We start from the raw sequence: 22,299 nt of genomic DNA, 5'->3' as shown, positions 1-22,299 counted from the left end.
TCTGACAGCAGAGCAGCCGGGGTCCCAGGAGACCCAAATGGAGGAGAGGTGGGCTGGAGCACCACTAACCGAGGGAATCAAGCACCAGAACCAAGCACCAAGTAAAGGGCTGGGGCAAAGCAGTAAACTGCACTACACAGGACTGGGGACATGGGGCGCAGGGGTGTGGTTCCCATATGGGCTCCTACAGTGGGCTTGGACGAGATGAGGAAAACAGAAGCACAGTGGAGCTGATCTGGAGGGGGCGGCAGTGCTCACACCAGACGGGAGATGTAGCCCAAGGCCACACTGATTTTTCTCATCCACAAAGCAGATCCATGTCACACTCCTGCCAAATCCTTGGGACTTCCTGCTAATTTCTAGAAAAATCCAAACCCATTGGCAGGACGTACAGGGCTTTCCTGACCTTGCCCCAGTCACCTTTCCAGGTTCTCAAGCTCTGAAGACTCTGCCTCCAAACTGCTCATGACCACCCAGATGTGTGCCTTTGTGTGAGCTGACCTCTCAGCCAAGAACGCCAGCCCCCACAGCCCCCACTTCAGTGCCTGGACAACCCCCTCATCCTTTAAGACACAGTTGAGCCACCCCTTCCTCTTGGCAACATTTTCCCAACTGTCCTAATCCCTGTGGCCACCCCCAGCCCCACCTAACATCCATGCTTCTCTTTGATAACGAACGGGGTGACGATACTCAGCAGGGGCTCCACTACAATGTGTGTCACGCTGCACTATAACCGCCACCTTCCTAGTCTCTCTCTGCTTCCAGGCTGTCAACGCTGGACAGCTCTGACATCCCTCTTGCCATCCTTAGGCCTCTCAGGGCCAAAGCACAGTAGGTATTAATACAATGTGTGCTGAACAAATCAATGGACTTTTAATCAATTACAAAAACAGGGCCAGCCAACAGATTACAACGTAAAACTGGAGTTCACGCTGAGACATAAGGACAGCTGGCCTGGCAACAAGGGGTCCTGGGAACAACAGTACCCGCGGGGCAGATGTGACCACAGTAGTGAATGGAACATTCCGGTTTAAGGCATTTCCATCTGTACTACCTGAAGCCCGTTCTCTTCCTGCTCCACTAGAAGTTTAGTAGATGCTGGTACTCACAACCCCTCCTGACCTTTCTTTACCATTACAGGCACAAGCTTCCAAAGCAGCCCACTTCATGCAAAGGTGCCTCTCAACAGATCCTGTAACCAATCATCTAGAAATCTGCTCCATGCCGAATCTGCCATGCCGAAATTATGTGATAAAAAAAAATTTTTTTTTTTAATGGTATACTTAAAACACTAGCACTAATATATATATTAAAACAGCAACAAAAAAAAGTAGCTACAGAGGCTGCTTATGTACAACCAAACACCTCGTGGGATTTGGTTTCTTGGGAGTTTAGGGTCATGGTGTCATGGGACATCCCAGTTAACTGCCCTAATACCACGTTTAGTGCTTCTGTTCTATCTCCTAGTTTGTTGCTTAGCGCCTGGGGTCTTAAAAGCTTGCAAGTGGCCACCCAAGGTATGTTAATTAGTCTCTATCCACCTAGAGCAACAGAGGAAAGAAAGTCAGGAACAGGAGGAGGATACGGATGTGTGGCTTCTTGCGTCCATGAACAACTGCCTCCTTTGCCATGAGACCAGAAGAACTGGACAGTGCCTGGCTACCACTACTTAACATTTTGATCCAAGGTTCCATAGAAGAATCCTGATCAAAATGAGGAAATGCAGAATGGAATTTCAAATTCTCATGGAATCCAGACTTTCTGGAACCACAGAGGGGATAAACCCCTGAAAACTATCACCCTGAGATAATCTTTGAACCTTAAACCATAAAGCAAAAATGCCCCCTGAAGTCTTCTGAAACCCGAAAAACAGTTTAGCTCAATGAGTAAAGAATGTCCGCCTTGACCACTGTGCTCTTTTAAGAACTACCTATATGGGATAAAACTGACAACAGCAACTTGAAAGATCAGATAGGAAATTTAGGAGCAGTAAGTCTATGTTATCAGGGAAGGAATGATTCGGGAAAGGAGAGTGAAAATGGTTGCACAACCCGAAGAATACAGTGTCTCTAAATTGTACATGTAGAAACTGTTGAATTGTTGTATGTTCTGCTGTCTATATTCTCAACAACAACAAATAAACTTAAAAAAAAAAAAAAAGCGGGACTTGGACAGACATGGCTGTGGCAGCACGCTTGTCCGTTTTCCCATTCTTGCCTATTCTGTAATATTCTCTGAACTTGGGTAGCCATGGCTGTGGCAGCACGCTTGTCCGTTTTCCCATTCTTGCCTATTCTGTAATATTCTCTGAACTTGGGCAGCCATGGCTGTGGCAGCACGCTTGTCCATTTTCCCACCATTCCTTGTTCTGTAGTATTTCCTCAGATTTGGGCAGGCATTAGCCCTGCCAGCATGCTTGTTTGCTTCCCACTGTTGCCTTTTTTGAATATATGCCGAATAAAACTTTCTCTTTGCTTTACTAAACTTTGTAATGTCCTTTACCCTACAACAGTTAATGGCGCAGTCGTCAGGGATTTCTGAAGCTACAAATCCAGTTGAGCTCAAGGAGACCTGGGCTGAGGAGCAGGGGCAGCTAAAAGAGGTCCTATCTTCTGGACCCAGGTGTTCCCATTCCACGTCTCTTTGACACAGGGTGAGTGCTCTCGGAAAACGAGCCTTTGCTTGTTCTTTTTCTCCTTTTCATGTTTTTTTTTTTAAGTTTTGTTCAACATATTTGTTTGAAAAACCAGTTGGTTGATTAAGGAGAATCTTTCTTAGATTTTTGCTTGAGTGTTTAGGTAAGAGTGATACCTACTAACTCTTGATTCAGGCATTTGAAACATTAAATAGGTAATTTTATTTACAAAGAGCTCTGTATCACCATAAGCTGCAAAGTCCAGGCCTTTCTGTGACTCAGAGAAAACCTGGAAAACAGTGCTCTGTTTTGCCAAATTCTCAGGGGGAGGTGGCAGCTCCTGACCTGTGTTATGAAATTCTCAGGGGGAGTCGGCCGCTCCTGACCTGTGTTGTGAAATTTGAAGGGGTGGGGAGAGTAGTTCTGTACCTTTTTTATAAATGAGCCTGGATTTACCCCCCTACCACTGAGACACTGGTTTGGGGTCTGTATTTGAAAAATGCTATAAATTGAATATACTAGAAGTAATTGGAGATTTCAGTGGCCATTTTGGGAAAACGAGCTTTCATTTGTGTTGTCTTTTCCTCTCTAGGGAAATTTTGCTTGATGCTCAGGTTTTGTCAAAAAAGTCTAATATGTTCCTCCCTCTGGGGCTCTGGCAAGTTCCTAAGTTTTATCTAGAACCTGTTTTTTCCGTTCAATTGAGTCAAACTTACCAAAAATTGCTATGTAAACTTTTAGAAACTAGGATCCCCATGTCCTTGTTTGTATGGTATTGTTCAGTGAGTTTATGTATCGTTCCAGCTCCTTCTGTTCTAAGAGCCTGCTTCTCCTCTAGAGTGTGGTGCCTAAGTTTCTGTCTTGTATCAGGTTAGGGGCTAAGGCTTAGAACTGGTAGTTTTTTTAAGGGTGTCTTAGAACCTCAATTCTTTCCTCCTCCTCCAGAAAAACTGTCTTGCATCTGTCTTATGATTCAGATTTTTAGTAGCTACTTGGAAAAACTTCAATACAAATTGGTCTATTTGAAAAGTACTCCAAGATCTTTATGTTCTGCATGTCAATCTTAGAAGCCAAACCTTTTAAGTAACTTCAGATATTACTTGACATATATTTTATTTAAAGAAAAAGGATAGTTTTGTCGCAAAAGAGAAAGACATTAGTTATCTTTTGCCTTTCAAAATGTCTAGGTCAACTTAACCATATGTAAATGATCGGGATGACCCCCCCTTCCCCTTAGCTAAGAATGGACAGCGTCATTTACAAAATTGCTCAAGAGCTTTGGCATTCACTGGGTAGACAGCCTTTCAAATGCCTTTATCAATTTAAACGTATGTAAGTGAATCAGAATGGCGTGGAAAAATGTTTCCAGTCGTAGTCAGAGACTTAAGGTTATATCCATACGGATGAACTGGTCAGCTGAACGGAGACTTTGTGATTTCCAAAGACAACTGATAAAATCTTTAAGGGCTAAAATTAGACTGGAAAAAATATGAGAAATAGTAAACGTCAAATGAAAACGCAGAATATTTAAAGAAACTTTATTCCAATTAGTTATGTTTTATGATATACAGACTTAAAATAATTCCCAAGACATTTAAGGTAACTTACTGATACTGAATTGAATTAATAGATATTTGTTATAATTTGTTTATATACTTTTGCTTTTTATGCCACAAGAGAAAGGATATACATATGTGTATATTTGGGTCTGCTAAATGAGTGTGTTCATTTTTGCCATTTTAAAAGGATGTACTTATAAGAGATATGCAACTAGGAGAACATTTAAGAGGTTTATTAAAAAGAAGTTTATTTGATAATGGTCAGAAGTTCTATTTGACTCACGTTTAATGGTTTAATTGATGAGATTTTTAGGAGCTTTAACATTAAATCACACGTAAAACAAAGAATTAGGTTAAAATAACAAAGTTTTCTCTAACTACTAAGTTGAAGAGTTAATCTATTTTTTGTGTAATCCGCCTCGAACACAAAGGTTCGGTCTCTCATTGGAATAAGATTCCTGAGTCAGAAACCAAGCCACACGGCTTTAGGAAAAAAAAAAAGCTAAGGTTTTTATTTTAAGATCTTTAGTTAAATAACTTAAGTGTTGTTCCACGGTAACTTATGATAAACTCCTGACAAGTTTGAAACTTCTTGGAATGCCATGAAAAAATTTTTTAAAGGAGAAGTGCTAAAAAGGTCTATTTAACATGCTACAAATTATATGGAATGTGTTAAAATCAACAGAAGTGCGCGATTCTCTTTGGGTTAAGATTTATAAGTTAGTATTTCCTCTTGTGTCTTTGCCTAATATTAGACAGCAAACACATAATATTATGTCATAATTTTATTATTATTTCTTCATTGCTAACTTGGTTGAAACTTGATTTTTTTGAATCTAGCGTCATCAAAGCCAACAGTTTAATTGAGGAACTCACGTCATTTACCTATGAAGTTTTTATTACTATTCAGGTATTTAGCAACTTGATAATCTTGGTACATTCTTGGTATATCCTGACTATATGGTATTATGGCTCAAGATTATGTACTATATCTGAAGCTCTTTAAAAATATGGTTAATGGTTATATTTAGAAATATTTTTATCTAGTTTTTCTTTTTTTTAACTGACTTTATTTGGCCTTTACATTGTGCTCATAATTAATTTCTATCAGCTCCTTCACTATTAAGAGTATTATGTTCATGACTTAATCATGGCCATATTAAGTTCCGTCACCTGCAGGTAAGTTTTTACTTTGCTGATTTGCTGAAAATGTTTGACCAGAATATCTCAACAAAAAAGATGGACTATATTGGACTTACAAAAAGGACTGACTAAAATCAAGATTTCCAGAACTCTGTGCAGAAGCTGATAGGTTCACAGACTGTGGTCGATCCAGAATCTTGTGGAACAGAAACTAACGACGTAAGACCAAGTAAAGAAAACTATGGGTTTTCATGTGAGAATACTGCTGATGTTTTAAGGTCCTACTTTCTGGATATAAGAAATCATTTTCCTCTTTTCTCCTAAATTATCTAATGGGTTTAAATATTTTAACTCTGGAATTAGAAGTTCTTATTGGTAAAATTAGCAAAGTTGTAAATAGCGTAACCAGAGAAGTGTCTGAAATTTGAGCTATTATTTTACAAAAAATAGTATTAGATTTCCTATTAGTTTTCTTGAGAAACAGGCTGTGCCTTAATAGATAAATGTTGCTGTGTTTATTAATATACAATCTTAGGTTTTGTAAAATGTAGCTGCTGCTGAGGCACATGAAAACCAGTTACTGAGGCTGCTTATGCATAAACACACACCTCATGAGATTTGTTTCTTTGGTTCAAAGACCTTAGGGTCATGGTTTCACTGGTTATTTCAGGCAACTGGCCTAACATCGTTGTTAGTGTTTCTATTAAACTTCCTAGTTCACGGTATGGTGCTTGGACCTTAGAAACCAGATGGTGACCAATTACCATCTATTGAGCATTTTTGATCAAAGACTCTATAACAAGATCATGATCCAAAGGAGAGAACCATGAAAGAGCTGTATGTAATTCTCCTGGAATCCAGATTTAGGGCAACCCACATAGGCCATCGCACTTTGAGGGAAAAAAATTGATTCCTGGAGCCACTTTGAGTCAAACAACGGTCCAGATAAACTAGTAAGACCCTTTTGCTCTGGGCATTGTGCTTTTTTTTTTTTTTTTTTTGAAGAATTCAGTCTGTTTTGAGAAACTGACTCCAAAGATCAGACTGAGAGTTATGTTTAGGGTAAATTAGTAATCGGTTTAATCAGTCTTCAAGACAATGTTTTATGAAATACCTGTCTAATGTTTATAATCAAACTCTCACCCTCTTGCTATTTAGAAATTTATGTATCTTAAGACACCATGTTCTCAGAGGAAATTGACCTCATGGCTCAGACTCCATTTTGTCTTAGATTCCATTTCTGTTTTTGAGAAAGTGACCCATGACTGTTAATAGGTAAACCGAGGAGGGGCAACCTGCCCTCGAAAAGAACACTTCGTATGTTTTAGACAGATGAGCTGGAGACCTCCAACAACAGAAGTCCATCCTGTATTATCTTGCTAATCATGAATTCTCTAATGGAAACTTGGTCATTACATGTAAATTTTTCTATACTTTCTGTTTTCTCTAGACAAACTTTGTGTGCTTTATAGATTTATGTTTTTGTGTGGTGTATCCAGCTGTACTAGTTTAGATGATCCCTTTCCAACTGACAGTGAATGTATGTGGGCAATCTCTTGTTTAGTTTCCTGGCGAATGCATGGGAACTTTAGAATTACCTTTAGATATTCATACTAACGATGCTAGGAAATACTGGAAAGATAATGTTAATTTGTGACACACTGTAAAATGAAAGTCAGAAAAAAAACTCATTGGTCCAACACTCAGGGTGTGGTTGATAGCTTTAATTCCTACTTATATATGAATTGGAGAAATCTTTAAGAAATATGGGACAAATAACGGAGGAGGTGCTAGTGGGATGGAAACACAACAGTGATCTCTGACTTCATTAAGCCAAAGTGACATGCAATAACAAAATAGCCTTAAGATTTCTTGTGAGTCCAAGAAAAGCATAGTATGTGCTGTAGCAAATACCTCTTGCTGCATTTGGAAAAATAACACCAGAATAGAACAAGATATACTTAACATTAGACAGCAAGCTACTTGGTTACACATTGTAACACCCTCACAAACACCAGATTTACCTGGCTGGCTATCATCAGGGATAAGTACACAGGCTAGTTCTCTCCTGCAAGGGCTAGTAATATTCTTAGTCTACATCCTGATAGTGTTAAACATAATAAAATTCATCCTCTAGTGTCTTAAAAGATAAAGAAGGTCTCGGGCTAACATGCTGGTGTACGTTGAGTCTGCTTACTCCAGCAATGCTCTTGCTTAACAACCTGGTGAAGAACCAGGTGGTACCCGGTGGAAAACCAGCACCATGAGTTTAAAGAACCTGCCATGGTCGCCACCTAGGGAGCTCGACTAAGTCCAGGTATTGATCATCGATATGTTATCTCCAATCTCTGATCGAAAGGAGGGAATGATTGAGGAAATAATATTGGCGACATTATTCCCTGTCCTTAAGCATAGAGAATGTGACCTAGCTGGAGCTGGGCTCACAAGGGCTCACCAGGACACATCGACTGCACCCTGAGGTATAAAAATGATAGCTAAGATAACCTTGGAAAATATCTTCTGGGGAACTTTTCACATAAAGCCAATCAAACAGAACACAAAGGACTTTGCACTCTTACCTTTTTCTATTAGCATTTAGTGAATAAAAAATTTTGTTGGACCAACGAAGACCCTCCTGACTGAAACCTGTACCAATGATCAAGAAAGATGATTCAAAATGTAGGATCGCAGTTTCTAGCCAATCTGTGAAAAGGTGAAGCTTTCAGTGGTTTTGCCCATTTCTAATGTTAATATATACTGACGACTCTGTAACTCTCTTTGGACTCAGACAGACATGGCTGTGGCAGCATGCTTGTCCATTTTCCCACCATTCTCTGTTCTGTAGTATTTCCTTAGATTTGGGCAGGCAATAGCTCTAGCTGCATGCTTGTCCATTTCGCACTTCTGCCTTTCTGAATGTATGCCGAATAAAACTTTCTTTTTGCTCTACTGAAAATAAAATTAAAAAGCTCTACCAAAACAGATCGAAGGAAGGGCCAGCAAGAACCTCAGGGGAGGGCAGGAGGTACAAGGACAGGGACGGAAGTGGGGCCAGGCTCAGGACGAGTGCTCTTTGCAGGGCTGTGTCAACTGGCAGGGGTGGGGACTGGACTTACAGCTTAGAGGCCAGCCACTGGGGTGACCTCTGGCTGTGATGGAGTCCCCTCACCCCTCTATAGACACCAGTGGCATACTTAATCTTCAAGATAAGGGCTGTGTGGTGTTTTGAAATGCCAGTGCCCTGTGACTTCAAGAAACTCTTTCCTAATGGCTCAGATAAAACCAAACATTCAGCTGAAACTTGCCCTGTGACATTTTGCAATCTGAAAATCATAACTCTGCAAAAAGGGTTATCTCGAAGCTGACTACATCAAAGAAGAGGCCACCCATCCAAACAAAGCTGGTAAGCAAGCCCGACCCTGCTGTATCTGCCGCAGTGTGAGCGAAAACTCAAGACAAACTCTCCCAGCAAGACCAGTGTCGGGCCCACTCCCAAAACAAACAGAGAAGAGAGGAAAATGGAAACAGGATGTATGTGTCGTTGGGGGAGGGTCCTCCTACCCATTACAGCAACAGAAAAACCCACCCTGGGGACTAGGGCTGGCCAGGTCCAAAGGAGACGTGGACTGCTCCAAGTAACTGCTCTGTTCCATGTTCCACGTCCAAGAACACATACCACACGTACACACACATAAATGCACACACCACCTATCACACACTACCACATTATCATACACACACATCAGACACAACACAGCAGCTACACATCCCACACCACACACACCCCGCTTCCACAGTCCCCCCGGATACTTCGTACCCCACCCCACACACACACCACACACACACAGAACACACACACTCACACCACATTCCCCACCCCCTACACCACACAACACCCACACACACAACACTCCCCTACACACACACTAGCCCCCCACACGCACACCATCCCCCCACACACACACACACCCTGCAATCCAAAGAACTTGAGTAAAGGTCAGTGTGCACTCACCTGCAATTTTATTGCATTCAAAGTTTATGACGCTCATTCGTTGAAAGCCTGAGCTGCATTCGTCTCCTCCAAAATATATTAAGGTGAGGTCACCATCAGAGTAGCTAGATTTTGTGAATATATACATACATAAGTATTTGGTCGAACCAAGAAAGAAACCTGAATTTTTCAAAATGTCTGCATTAACTTAAGCCCTCTGCATGCCACCAACAAATCACTGCTGACATAAAACAGCAAGCTCTCTAGCCATCTGGGGAAAGCGTCTGGAGGAAATGAGTTCCCAAAGTACAGGCTTGTTCATCCTTTTACTTCAGAGTACTAACTGGCTGAAGAAAGAGGTCAGGGTTTTGCTGTGAGCACGAAGAGATGCTCTCCCCTTGCTCTCGCTTTTGGGTTTCGAACAAAATAAAGACTGCCCAGGAATCCCACAGCGATCCCAGCGCCCACTAGGAACACAGTCTGACCTGCGGGATCCTGGACAAGGCGTACTTTCAGAGAACTACATTTTCATATGCATTTGTGTATATAACAATAGCTTAAGGGTCACCAGAATTGTGCTGAGAGGGTTTTTTTAATTGTTTAACATTTTTATATAATGTGAAAGGCATTTGAGATGCTCCAACTCCCAGGGAAAAATCTAAATTCCTCAAAAATGTAAATTTTAAAATACAAAAGCTGTGTCTATTCTGAATGTATTAAATCCCTTTCTTACAATGGAGTTCCTGACAAGAGATCTGCACAAGGAACCATTGTAAGAGAAGCACTCTCTCTGTCATTTAAAGCCAGAAAAAAACTCCGACTGTCAGTAGTTTAATGACAAATGGTGGGCTGCCTAAGTCAGAGGGGAAGGAACACTGGCTTATCTGATTTTCCTGTACTTTATGGAAAGTAGGAGGAGGAAGACGATTAGGGGCGCGAGCTTTGTTTCACAAGGGCAGACACAATGCACTTCAGAATTCGAGGAGGCTGTTTACACACCGGAGGGTTTGGTTCTGGTATTTTCCTGCCACTTTGACTTGATTGGATGCGCCCTTTTTCACTTGGCAAACTGCAGCTCCTTTCTTACTGCAGGCTTGTGTTTCGGCTTCGCCACATACATCAAAGTAAAAAACATATTCTTTTCCATCTGCGGTATAGTATGGGGAGCTTGACGCTAAAGAAAGACCAACGTGTGAGAAGAGGTGTTATTACCTCGGTGAATGCTAGAAAGTTACAGTGTCGCTTTGGTCAAACTTCAGTCTCAGCTCCCCAACAGCCCAGACCCGGCGGCACAGATTACTCCAGCCCCCCGTCGGTCCCCCCGCCCACCCTGCGTCTCCACACAGCCCCACTCACATTTGTTCGGTGAGAGCGGTTTAAGGTCGATGGAGATGTCATGTTGCTCACTGTTCAGAGAACAGGTTTTACTCTCCAGATAATCCCTGTGGCAGGCGTACTCAGTGATCCACTCCACCTCGTAGCGGCAGTTGGATTTCGCGGTGAGCTTGGGAATGGTGCCCTGTTAGGAACAATTGAAAAGGAGCAACGTGAATTTTTTAACACCTAGCCGAAGTGCAGATTTTCCGTGCTTTCAAAAAGCTCAAAGACAGACTGTTGGGCTCTTGCATTTTCTGTTTTTTGAATCCTAATTGCCCCCTAACACATTCCGATTGTTTGACTTATAACAACCCAATTTACACACAACCTTTGAGCCTGGCCTACGCCCGACTTTCAGAGGTCCACTCAAGCCTCAGCCAAAGTGTTGTCTGTCAGACAGTCGTTTATGAAAGGCATGTGGCCTGACCACTCTTAGAGGGGCTTCACCAGGGCGGGATGGAAATCACCGTGTGGTCACAGTCCCTTTCATAAGGTTGTCAAAGAGTCTTGGGGCCGAAAGGCCAAGTTCCCCTCACCTGCACACTCAAATGGGCTTCTGCTCCTGGGTGAAGCTACGGCATCACCACCCACAAACCTGGGCCTGCCACTTGGCCTCCCGAGACCTGCTGGTGCAAGCCAAGAGCGAGGATGCTCATCTTCCGTGGGGACCGTGGAAGATGCTGACGTGGTCACTACTCACTCATGCCAGTGTCAGTCATGCTGGGGAGCAATGTCTCCTTCACTGAAATGTCTCAGCGCACTCAGTTCCAGGAATAGCCATGCTGTTTCTACCAGTACCGGCTGCTCTTGAGTCAACTCCGACTCAGGGTGAGCCTCTGTGTGTCAAAATAGTACTGTGCCCCACAGGGTTTTCAATGGCTGATTTTTTAGAAGTAGATCGGCAGGCCTTTCTTCTGAGTGCCTTTGGGTGGACTCGAACCTCCAACCTTTCGGTTAGCAGCTGAGCACATTCACCATTTGTACCACTCAGGGACTATGTACTGAGCGTGCCAGGAATGGTGCTGCTTGCTGGGCTTACACACAGAGGTCATGCTGTTAGCAAGCTGCAGAGCTGCAAGTCTAACCCTCCTCTACATCGGACTCAAGAGTCCAGGCTTCTAACCTCTCGGCTCAGAGCAGTCTGACAGAGTGACGCAGCGCGGAGTGCAGTGACAGAAGCCAGACGCCACAGACCACATGCTGTATGATTCTATTTACGTGAAATGTCCACAAGAGGCAAATCCATAGAGACAGGAAGTAGACCAGTGGTCTCCAGGGCCGGGTGGGAACAGGGAGCGATTACAGATGGGTACAAGGTTTCTTTGGGGATGAAAATGTTCTCAAATTGACTGTGGTGATGGCCACACGACTCTGTGGATGTACTAAAAACCACTGAATTGTACTTAAAACAGATGAACATGACAGTATATAAATTCCATAAAGCGGTTTTATAAAGATCAGCATGACAAGATCAACATTTACTAAAATAAAAAATACGAACTCCTAAAAGCACCCAGTAGCCCAACATAAATACAAAGGGTGCCTGACTTACAACTGGGGTCTGTTCTGACGACTCTGTCATTAAATCAGTTCAGACCTAAGTCAAATGCCTTCGCTTTTTTTTGTTTTAGTTTTTATTATTATTGCATTTTATTATCAGTATTTTTATAAATTCGACTTTGTCTTTGGGGATTGGAAACATTACATATAAACTTACATATTTTTATATTTTATACAGTATATATGACTAACGATATGATGTACCCAAAAAAAAAAAAAGAGAGAGAGAGAGACAGTCTTAAGTGTGGTGCATCGTAACTCAAATACGTCTTTAAGTTAGGGACTAAAAAAAAAAAATCCATTGCCATCGAGTCAATTCTGACTCATAGTGGCCCTACAGGACAGGGGAGAACTGCTCCGCCGAGTTTCCAAGGCTTTAATCTTTATAGAAGCAGATTGCCACACCTTTCACCCACAGAGCGGCTGGTGGGTTTAAACCACCAACCCTTTAGTTAGCAGCCACGCACTTAAGCACTGTGCCACCAGGGCTCCTATTGAGAAGGGGACTACCTGTACTTCTATATAAAAGGTCTCTGAGGACATCTAACACAAGCTCTGCCCAGCAAACAACGAAGCTTGAAAGGGAACCTGGCGCCCCTAAGAACAAATCTAATGACGGCCAATGCCTTGTACCCCACAGAGGAGAAAGGAAGGAAGCTCCAACTCCCTTCACTGTGAAAGAGTAAGATGTGTCTTACTGAATACAGGGCAGGGTGGAGGGGGCAGAAAACACCGAAGACCACTACACGCTAAGAACATTTCACGAGGCTTAAATTACAAAATCTGGATTCAAATCTGCAGGTAGATATGGAAAACATAAACACTCTTCGGCATTCAGAGCTAATTTCATTCATTCAGAACCAGCTTCAGGTATGGGTCTGCCAGGCCTTCAGGAGGCTGACTCCAGGCGCGCGGTACAGAAATGGGGGAATGCTGAGCCGTGCCTGTGCTCTTATCTCCACAGCCCCCCACAAAATGCAGGCCAACCGCCAGCATGAAACGAGAGCAAATTCCACATTTGTTTGGGGGGAGCGGAAGGGTGGGTGTCTGGCAAAGGAATTCAGCTCGCTCTGCTTCATTCTATTACAAGCAGCAGAAATCAATAAAAGGAAAGAAAACCTAGTCCTTCCTCCCTGAAGAATGCCTGTCTTCTACGCCGCAGACCAGGACCCGTTAAAAGGAAAACACGTAAACAGCAGGCTGGCATGTGCAGACAGTGCCGGGCAGGGAGACAAAGGAGGGGTACGACTCAGGGCCCCTCAAGGAGTTTACAATGTCAGGACGTTTAATAAACAGCCAGAGAACAGCAGCCATAAATCTGCCTGTGAGTGAGACGGGGAGGCAGGCAGAGGGGACGCACGAAGCTGGAGGAGGAAAGAAGAAAGCTGCCTTCCGGCCGTAACTCTCCCGCACCGATATCCCCGGCAAAGTTCAGCCACTGCCGCCACAGTGTCAGCCCCGTCTGCAAACCATCTGAACTCCTCATTCGTTAATACGTGGCTATTTTTAACTTGCTTCATCATTCTATAGCAATAATATCCATGAAATCACAGGCTTGAGATTATACTGATGGTTTTTCAAATATGCATTAAAATCAGCCAACAATCAGAATTACAAAACCTCTCCAGGAGCCCCTTAAAATCATCTCAGGTAGCACTACTACGACACACCATCCCACATTAACATTCATGGAGGCCCCTCCCACCAACAAGGAAAGGCAAAACCCAAAGGGCTCTCCCCAGCTAGCCCACACCGGGCAGCACCTATCCCAGAAAGCACGCTTTCTCGCAAGTCTCCTGATATTCCTGGGATGAATGCCTGTAGCTCGCTCTTTGCAGCACCCAGCCCCACCTGCCCCTCGCAAACGCAAACTTGTGTCCATGTAGACAACCCACGCTGACTCCAGCACACTCCCTGCTGGGAAGTCACCCTGAGATGGGTCACTCACCTCTCTTCGCTCTGAGGGGCACACAAAGGTAATAGTCACCGCTGGGCTGTGACCGTCACAGAAGTCTGGCTTGGCTGCCCCTTCCTTCACATAACTCAGGATAAGCCTGGATGATACATATTAAAAGAAAAAAAAAAAAAGACTGTGTCAAAAGTGTAAGTTACATTCAAATTGATTTGTTGTCCTGAACATTCAGCACACTGAACTGGGGGGAGGAGGATAAGAGAAGAAACACTGAAATACAAAAGAACCCATAGTATAAAACATCAATTCATTTCCATTTGAAAAAATTAATTTCACAGTAAACTTTTGTGAGAACTGAGTGACTTCAGTGTCTCCATAAAAAATACATAAAACAACCAACATGTCAATTTCAAATACTAACAAAAGCTATTTAATTTTTTTTTTTAAGTAAATGATCTAACAAAACAAAATGAAATAAAACACAGACAGGCAAGGACGTCCGGTGCACTTTTGGCCCAGAAGGCTACACGAGGTCTCCTCTGTAAACAACCACTTCTAAGTGAAGGCCAAAGATCTTCTCTTTCACCTTAACGATAACCCCGCACGCTGGCCTGACAGTCACAGAAAGCACACACCCTCTCCTGTGCACAGCAAAAGCCAACATGGCAGCAGGAAGAGGAAGACATTTGCAGGAGGATTCCCTGGTGTCAGTGTGCAATGCACCTACTATCCTGGGCACAGGGACGAGGACAGCTGGAAAGAGAGCAGCCCACCTGAACTCCAAAGGTGGGCTCCAGCTTTCTGCCCAGTGCCCCGAATGTCATTCACCACCACCAGCTCTCGTCAGGCGGACTCTGACTCATGACAACCCCAAGTGTGTCAGAGTAGAACTGTGCTCCACAGGGTTCTCAGTGGCTGATTTTTTGGAAGTAGGTCGCCAGGCCTTTCTTCTGAGGTGCCCCTGGGTGGACTCAAATCGCCGACCCTTCGGTTAGCAGCCACGCACATTCACCGTTTGTACCACCCAAATGTCAAGTTGTCTCAAATCCTCCCAGTGTTAAGAATCCCCAGTTTGTCACTTAGGACAATCGTACTGAAACCATCCAAACATTCTTAAGTTTAGGTTATACTCGGTTATCTCCTGTGGGCAGAAGTACCATCTACAATGACACACCGTCCTGACATCCACCCTGATACCCCCACTAATTCCAGACTAGAGCAAGCTGCAAAAGGCTTCTCCAGGATGGGGAGAAAATCAAACTCTTCAATGTAAGCTCAGGGTACAGTCACGGGTCACACACGGGAGAAGACACACTTCCGCTGAGACAAAGTACAAGGTAGGAGAGTGTTATGTCCGCCACTCCACTGAGTACACAGACCAAGCTGCCCCTCCCTGGGATGGAGGGGGTCCACCATACCTGTTAGGAAGCTCTGCTCCCTGGAAGAATGCCTGCAAACTATCCCTCAGCTTCCTGCCTCCTAGAATAGTGCTTTTCAAAGAACCAGCAGCTATGGGCACATGGAATGGAATGGGAAAGATCAGAATGCACTTTAAGGTAGCTATTATTTCAAGAAACCTATCTACGGCTACATAGACATACCTACATGTGCACGTATGCACGCACACACGTACGCACGCACACACGTATGCACACACACACAAAGTCGATCCTCATTATCCATGGAGCCCCTATTTGTGAATCCACCTGCTTGTTCAAATTTATCTGCGACCCCAAAACGAACAGTCACAGCGCATCTGCAGTCGTTCGCAGACACACGCAGGGCTGTGGAAAGTTTGAGTCCCACAGTGCACACATTCCCGGCCGCATCCAAACCAGGCAACACTCTGCCTTCTGCTGTCAGCTCTCGCACTGTAGATAACAGTCCTTCCTGCAGTCTACTCACTGCGATGTTTTTCAGATTTTTGTGCTTTTTATTGGTGATTTCATCGTTTAAAATGGCCCAATTATGGTGCTGAAGCATTCCTAAGTGCAGCCTTACAGAGACAATGTGTGTTACGTGAGGGACGTGCTTCCTGGTTCAATCAGATACACGAGACCAAGTGGGCAGGACAAGAAGGCAGGAAGGAACAGGAACTGGACAAAGGGACACAGGGAACCAGGGTGGAAAGGGGGATCGTGCTCTCACATTGTGGGATTGCAACCAATGTCACAAAACAATGTGTGTGTCAACTTTTGAATGAGAAATTAACTTGAGCAATAAACTTTCACCTAAAGCACAACAACAAAAAAAAAAAGCAAATTTATAGAGACCGAAGATTATCAGTGGTTACCAGGAGTAGGAAGGAGGGGGAAGGGGGAGTTTTTTGCCTAGGGGGCATTGGTTCTTGTTAATGGCAGTGGAATGACAGGAGAAAGGACAGTGGAACCACTACACAACCTGGAGAATGTACTCACTGGCACTGAATTGTACATGGAAAAATTGTTGAGTTGGTCTACGTTTTGTTATGTGTATTTGTACCACAATAAAAAAGAGGATATATGTATTCAAATAAAATACATTTTTCTTTTAAAAAAAAAGGAGAAAACATGTGTTGCATAAGCTTCGTTCAGGCACAAGTTATAGTGCTGTTGGTCATTGAATTCAATGTTAACAAATCCATTTTATATATTAAATAAGGTGCCTTTCCACAGAAGCACGCGGAAAAAAAGGTTATGCCTTGATGAGTTGATGAAAACGTGAGCAGAGGCTCCCACGAACCTAATCCTGTATTTCCCTAATTCAGGGTTCACAGTGACTCTACAGACACAACTGGTGTGAACACTGAGAACTGATGTATATGGACCGTGAACTGCATGCTGATATGTAATACATTTGTACCTCTACAAGAGACAAGTGATTAGAAAGTAAGCAAAAAGTCAACCAGCCTCTGAGACTCAGCACTGACCAGGAACCTGACAAGCACATGTGAAGCCATAATTTTGCAGGGACGATCGATCCAAGCCCCTGTTGCAATAGGGATGTTCCTTGCAATGCCCTGAAGAGCCAGGTTCCCGCAAAGGATTACAGACACAGCAGCGCTGGGAGCCGCAAACTGACCTGTCCTTGCCCACGAACTTCAGCCCCTCCTTCGGTTGGCCAACGTCGAAAACCTGGTCCCCTCTCACCAGGCAGGCAGCAGCACCAGTGGGGCAGGCACGCAACTGCAGGCTGGAGTCACGCACTGAGTCTGTGAGGAAGCACAAGGGCCGCTCAGTCAGACCGTGTCTGTTTCAGTCATGGTCGCCATGGCTACCCTTTGGGCCAAGGTCCCCTTTAAAAAATTATAGAACTTTTTAAAGTTTCTATAAGTAACATGAGATAGAAGTTCGGGAACAAAAAAAAAAAAAAAACACCCAGGATCAGATTCCACTCTGAGACCTTGGGCTAGTCTGCACATGGTTTTTCTCGTCTGTAAAATGACAGCGACAGCCCCCACCCTGCAGGGCTGCTGGGAAGATCGGGGTAAAGTATGTGAAGTGTCACTCGGCAGCTGGCACATAATACTGCCCAGCAAACAGTGACAATTATTTATAGTCGAGGAATGCGCCCCGTCTTCTCCCAGATCCTAACGTTCGCATTATCCCCTTCCAAGCTATAAACAGACCAGAAAATGCAGGCACTCGGTAGATAGTGGAAAGATTAGGAGATTAGCAGAAAGAATCCAGACAGTTTTAGGTTCAAACCCCAGATCCACCACTTCCTGTCTCTATAACTTTAACTACACATCTATCCAACAGCCAGTTTGCTTTCTCACAGGTTTGGGGAGGATTACAGACAAGAACACATAAAATGTGCCTAGAACAAGGCTAGAACAGCAATAACTGCGATTCCGACAGCCTTGTTGCCCTTTACCCTGTGTCACTTTGTTCAGCACTCACAGGCCTGACATCTTATACGTTATTAGGTTTCCTTGCTTACTGTGTCTGTCTGCACCCACTTGACTATAAGCTCCAGGAGAACTTCAATGCTGTACCTCTATGCCTGCCTAAATTAGTACCTAGCATGTAGCAAGGGTTCAAAAAAATATTTCTCCCGTGAATGAGTGAGTAAATAATACTAGCACCTTGCTTCATGCTTTCACTGCCTTATCAATCAAGGCAGGAGGGCTGTCATATCTTTTCTAGTTTTCTGTGAGGAGTCACCAGCTCTTGAATGGAAAATGGAAAGGTGACCTTTAATTCTCAAGCCATCCAAATACAGGGAGGTAGAATGAAATTTCACTTCCTGGGCTCCTTTGCTCCACATATAGTTATCCGCTGTGCGGTAGGCTACTTGCTCTTACAGCAGCTCCATGTTAGAAATGCTGATGGATTTATTTAAAGCAAAACGTGAGGCATGTGTCAACTAGCCTGCGAGGAAATGACCATATAGCAGCAAATCTAAACCTATCTGTGAGGATGAGAGGGTCATTTCCAAACTGTGTTTGAGGCTCATGGCAATTTCCTGTGGATGGGGAATGTCTGGTCACCAGCTGGGGCACCTCCTGGTAAATCAACGTCTTTGATGTTCAACCCAATTTGTTAGCAAACTAGAACAATGTATATGAACAAAAATATGCAATGAATTCAGAGAATTCTCAAAGTGATGAGGGACCAGAAATCTAGATCTAGCTCTCAAGCCAGAACAGCATTATTTTTTCAAAATTCAATAATGTATGGGCTTCTTCAACCGTATAACCAACTTGAATTACAGACTCACTTAAGGCAAAGACTTGCTTCATTGCCTTTTTCCAAAAGAACTCTAAAGGCTGTCTCTGGAGAACAAGAGAAGGACTTAAGAACCAGGCACACAGAAAATTTAAAGTTATCACTGGTCACTTTCGGTAAGCTGTATATGGCATGTTTATTTTTGAAACTAATTAGAAGTAACATATAAACAAGATGGTATGTATATATGTACAATTGGAAAAAATAATTGTAAATTAACACTTGTGTACCTACTACCCTGGTGGCACAGTGGTTAAGCGTTTGGCTGCTAACCAAAAGGTTGGCAGTTCAAATCCACCAGCCGCTCCTTGGAAATCCTAAGGGGCAGTTCTACTCTGTCCTGTAAGGTCACTATGAGTCAGAATCGACTCAACAGCAATGTGTTTGGTTTTTTTTGGTTACCTACTACCCAGCAATACCCGCCACGTGTTGAGTTATTTTTGTTTTTTTAATTTTTTCAAACTTTTCTAAGGCCAAAGTATTATGTACTTTGTGTTGTGACAAATCGGTGACATGGATGTCCAAATAGGAAAGATGAGGAAAGCTTTTAAACAATTTTGTCCGCACAGCTCCCAGCCCACAAAGGCTCAGACCTATGTCTCTACAAACGTTGATGAACAGAGAAGCATCAGGATCAGAGTCATCCACCAGGTAAGCACCGCTACTCTTGATCAGTGGATTTAAATCATGCTTCTTTAACTCCGCATCAAACACGTAGCATGGCACCTAGAAGAGAGGAGGGGAGACAGTCAGTTTTCCAACACACGGCTTCTCGGGCCTTGTGGGTCACCAAAGCTTGTGGTGAGTGCCTCCTAACACTGGTCTCTGTTCCTCAAGGTTTCTCAGGCTGTGACCTCCCTTGGCGACAAACGAAACAAAGCAAATCCACGTCGTTCTAGCATCTCGTCTCGCTTATTTCAAGGACTGGGCTTCTGAAGCAGCTCCTCTCGTCTGCGTCCCCAGCTATTTCTGAAAGCAAAGCATTCAGGCCCAGAGATGTACCCAAGAGCAAACAGGGCTCTGGTCATCTAGTTAACGCCATCTAATGCTATGTCTTTCATTTGAAACATCCTCATAAAGTTTGTTTCAAAAATAATACACTGGTATGATTTTAATCCTCCCCGGCAAGGAATAGTCTAAAAATTTATATTATCTGCAATCGTCAAGGTAACCAGTTTTATCACTTTCCATGGATAATTTTCCTAAAATTTTGTCTTCTAGACTGAAGCTGTTCACAGGTGGGTCTACTTACAAACTTTAACTGCTTAATATTTAGCTTTCAGGTTTTTGTTGCAAAGAGGCTCTTCAGCCTGCAGGAATGTTCTAACCCACTAACCTTTCCCAAGTCCTGTTTCCAGAGATTTCATGGAGAGTGAACAATGACATAAAACAACTTAAGGGGAGGCACCTCCTCACGGCCTCAAGGGACACACAAAGCCATTTCAACCACATCTTTAAAGTCCTCTCCCATCACCTGAGGAGACCTTCAGTCAGAGAAGTGACTCAGTGATAACCAGGAAGTCAGGGCCCCAGGGCACAGGCCACCAGAGCCCGAGAAGGCAAAGGTCAGAGGCCCGTAGAAAGACAATTCAAAAAAACAAAATTATCACTGCAGACTGTAATTAGGGCCCAGTGAAAAGCAGCCACACATATCCACAACTCCACAAAATCTAAAGCTTTTCATCCCACAGCAAGACAATTCAGAAACTTGAACTCCAGAGGGGAGGGATTCGGCAGACTGGTAAGGACGGGAGACAAGCAGCAGCTGTCCAGCTGGCAAAACGAAAGCCTGTGAGAGCAGAGGGAATAGGGCCACGTCGGCAGGAGGAAGGACGGGCCACATATGAAAAAGCCCACAGTTCTGAACCCAGCTCAGTTTCACAGGGGGCTTGAGGGGCTTGGCCTGGAGGCACCAGCTCAGCACGGCTGGCCACTCCTGCTGTCTCCCTCCCCCAGGACAGAAGCAATAGCTCACAGCGCTCCAGAGGACTGGAGTGTGCGCTGGAAACACAGAAGATGCCACTGGGGAAGCCTGGGGAGAAAGCTCTCCACCTCTCGCTCCCCTGAACTAGGCAATGGAGCCATTCAGAAGGACGAGAAGCCAGCAGCTGTGAGGGGGTGGCTGGTCAGCTTCACACACTTCACATTGATGTCATGGTGTTGACGCTATATTATGTACATTGATCTGATTTATTTAACTCTGGCAAGATTCCTGGCATGCCAGTTCTGAGTTTTATACATTCCCAGAAAGGCCATGGTAGGGCACACATGTCCATACTGTTTTAAAGAAATCATTATCTAAAAAGCCACTATTGGAGTCCACTGAACGAGCATGGGACAACTGCTGGGGCTATCGTAGTCTTCGCCCATCAAATCAGTCTAAACGTGACAAAGCAAAACTGAAGAAGGAAGAAGACAGCAATAAGGTATGGCAATGAAGACTACGACGGCACTAAACTAGATCGGAATTTTTTTTTTTTTCCTTAAGGAATGATGAGTATTTTAAAAACATTTAATATTTTTTTTTGAAGTCATCACACCGTAGTCTGTAAGGTGTAATCAAATCATACTGACAAGAGAAAAAAAGGGGCTGTGTTTTATTATGACTCGGTAATGGTGACAACAGCTACTTTTTTAGCAGTCAATATGCTCTTCAGCTCTTCCCATTAATTACTCTACGCCCAAGGTAGAAAAAAAACTTGAGGTCGTGAATATGGTTACGTCTTCTGCACCTCTGGTCTCTGGGCTCCCTGAAAGCGAGAACCATTTTAAAATTGTATGACACCCCTACTGCTTAGGCCGCAATAGGCTCTCAATAAATATAAAATGAAAACTGAATTAGTAAAACCCCAGCTGCCAACCATACCTAAACAGATGATAGAAACCCAACTGCAAATATTTCTCGTGCTTAGATGAGCTTCTAAAAGAAGTTAAAATGCACTGTTTCAAGAAAAACACCGACTGTGCCTCCTCACCAGCACCCACCCACCCAGCCACCCACCAGAGCTATTTAGAACAGGGTCAGCAACCTTTCTCTGTAAACGGCCGCACAGTAAATATTTGGGGCTTTGCGGGTCACATAGGTCTCTGGCACCGGTACATTCTTTTTTGTTTACAACTTTTAAAAAATGTAAAAGTCACATTCTTAGTTCCAGAGCTGGACAAAGCAGGCCAGGGGCAGCGTGTAGCCCAGGGTGTGGCCCATGGGCTGCTTCAGAGCCCAAAGAATATAGAAAACAAGCTTCCATTTACTTATTTTGAAGAAAGCAATTCTTTCCCAGGTCAGAGGGAAGACACAATAGTCAATTCAGCAAAACAAGTTAAGAGGGACACTCAGGTGAAATAGAAAAAATGGGTCTCCTGCTCAGGTTGAAGAATCAAAGCCCAAGAGAACATCTGGGTGTCAAGAGAGT

The 22,299-nt window shown here is 43.6% G+C and overlaps 1 protein-coding gene across 1 annotated transcript in view; it reads right to left on the bottom strand.

The window, feature by feature from the left end:
* IGF2R (insulin like growth factor 2 receptor) overlaps positions 1-22,299 on the bottom strand; it is a 124,515-nt gene that overhangs the window by 59,826 nt on the left and 42,390 nt on the right. Inside the window, exons 5-10 of the mRNA XM_049904986.1 lie at positions 19,480-19,612; positions 17,238-17,367; positions 14,214-14,319; positions 10,685-10,847; positions 10,328-10,502; positions 9,350-9,453 (exon numbers count right to left, since the gene is read on the bottom strand). Of these exons, the coding sequence (XP_049760943.1) occupies positions 9,350-9,453; positions 10,328-10,502; positions 10,685-10,847; positions 14,214-14,319; positions 17,238-17,367; positions 19,480-19,612 (811 nt within the window). The remainder of the gene's footprint in view (positions 1-9,349; positions 9,454-10,327; positions 10,503-10,684; positions 10,848-14,213; positions 14,320-17,237; positions 17,368-19,479; positions 19,613-22,299) is intronic.

This window comes from Elephas maximus, chromosome 1 (genome assembly GCF_024166365.1).
Source record: "Elephas maximus indicus isolate mEleMax1 chromosome 1, mEleMax1 primary haplotype, whole genome shotgun sequence".
Classification (NCBI taxonomy): Eukaryota; Metazoa; Chordata; class Mammalia; order Proboscidea; family Elephantidae; genus Elephas; species Elephas maximus.
Note: the sequence above shows the minus strand (reverse complement) of the source record. Positions and strands in the feature narration are given on the sequence as shown.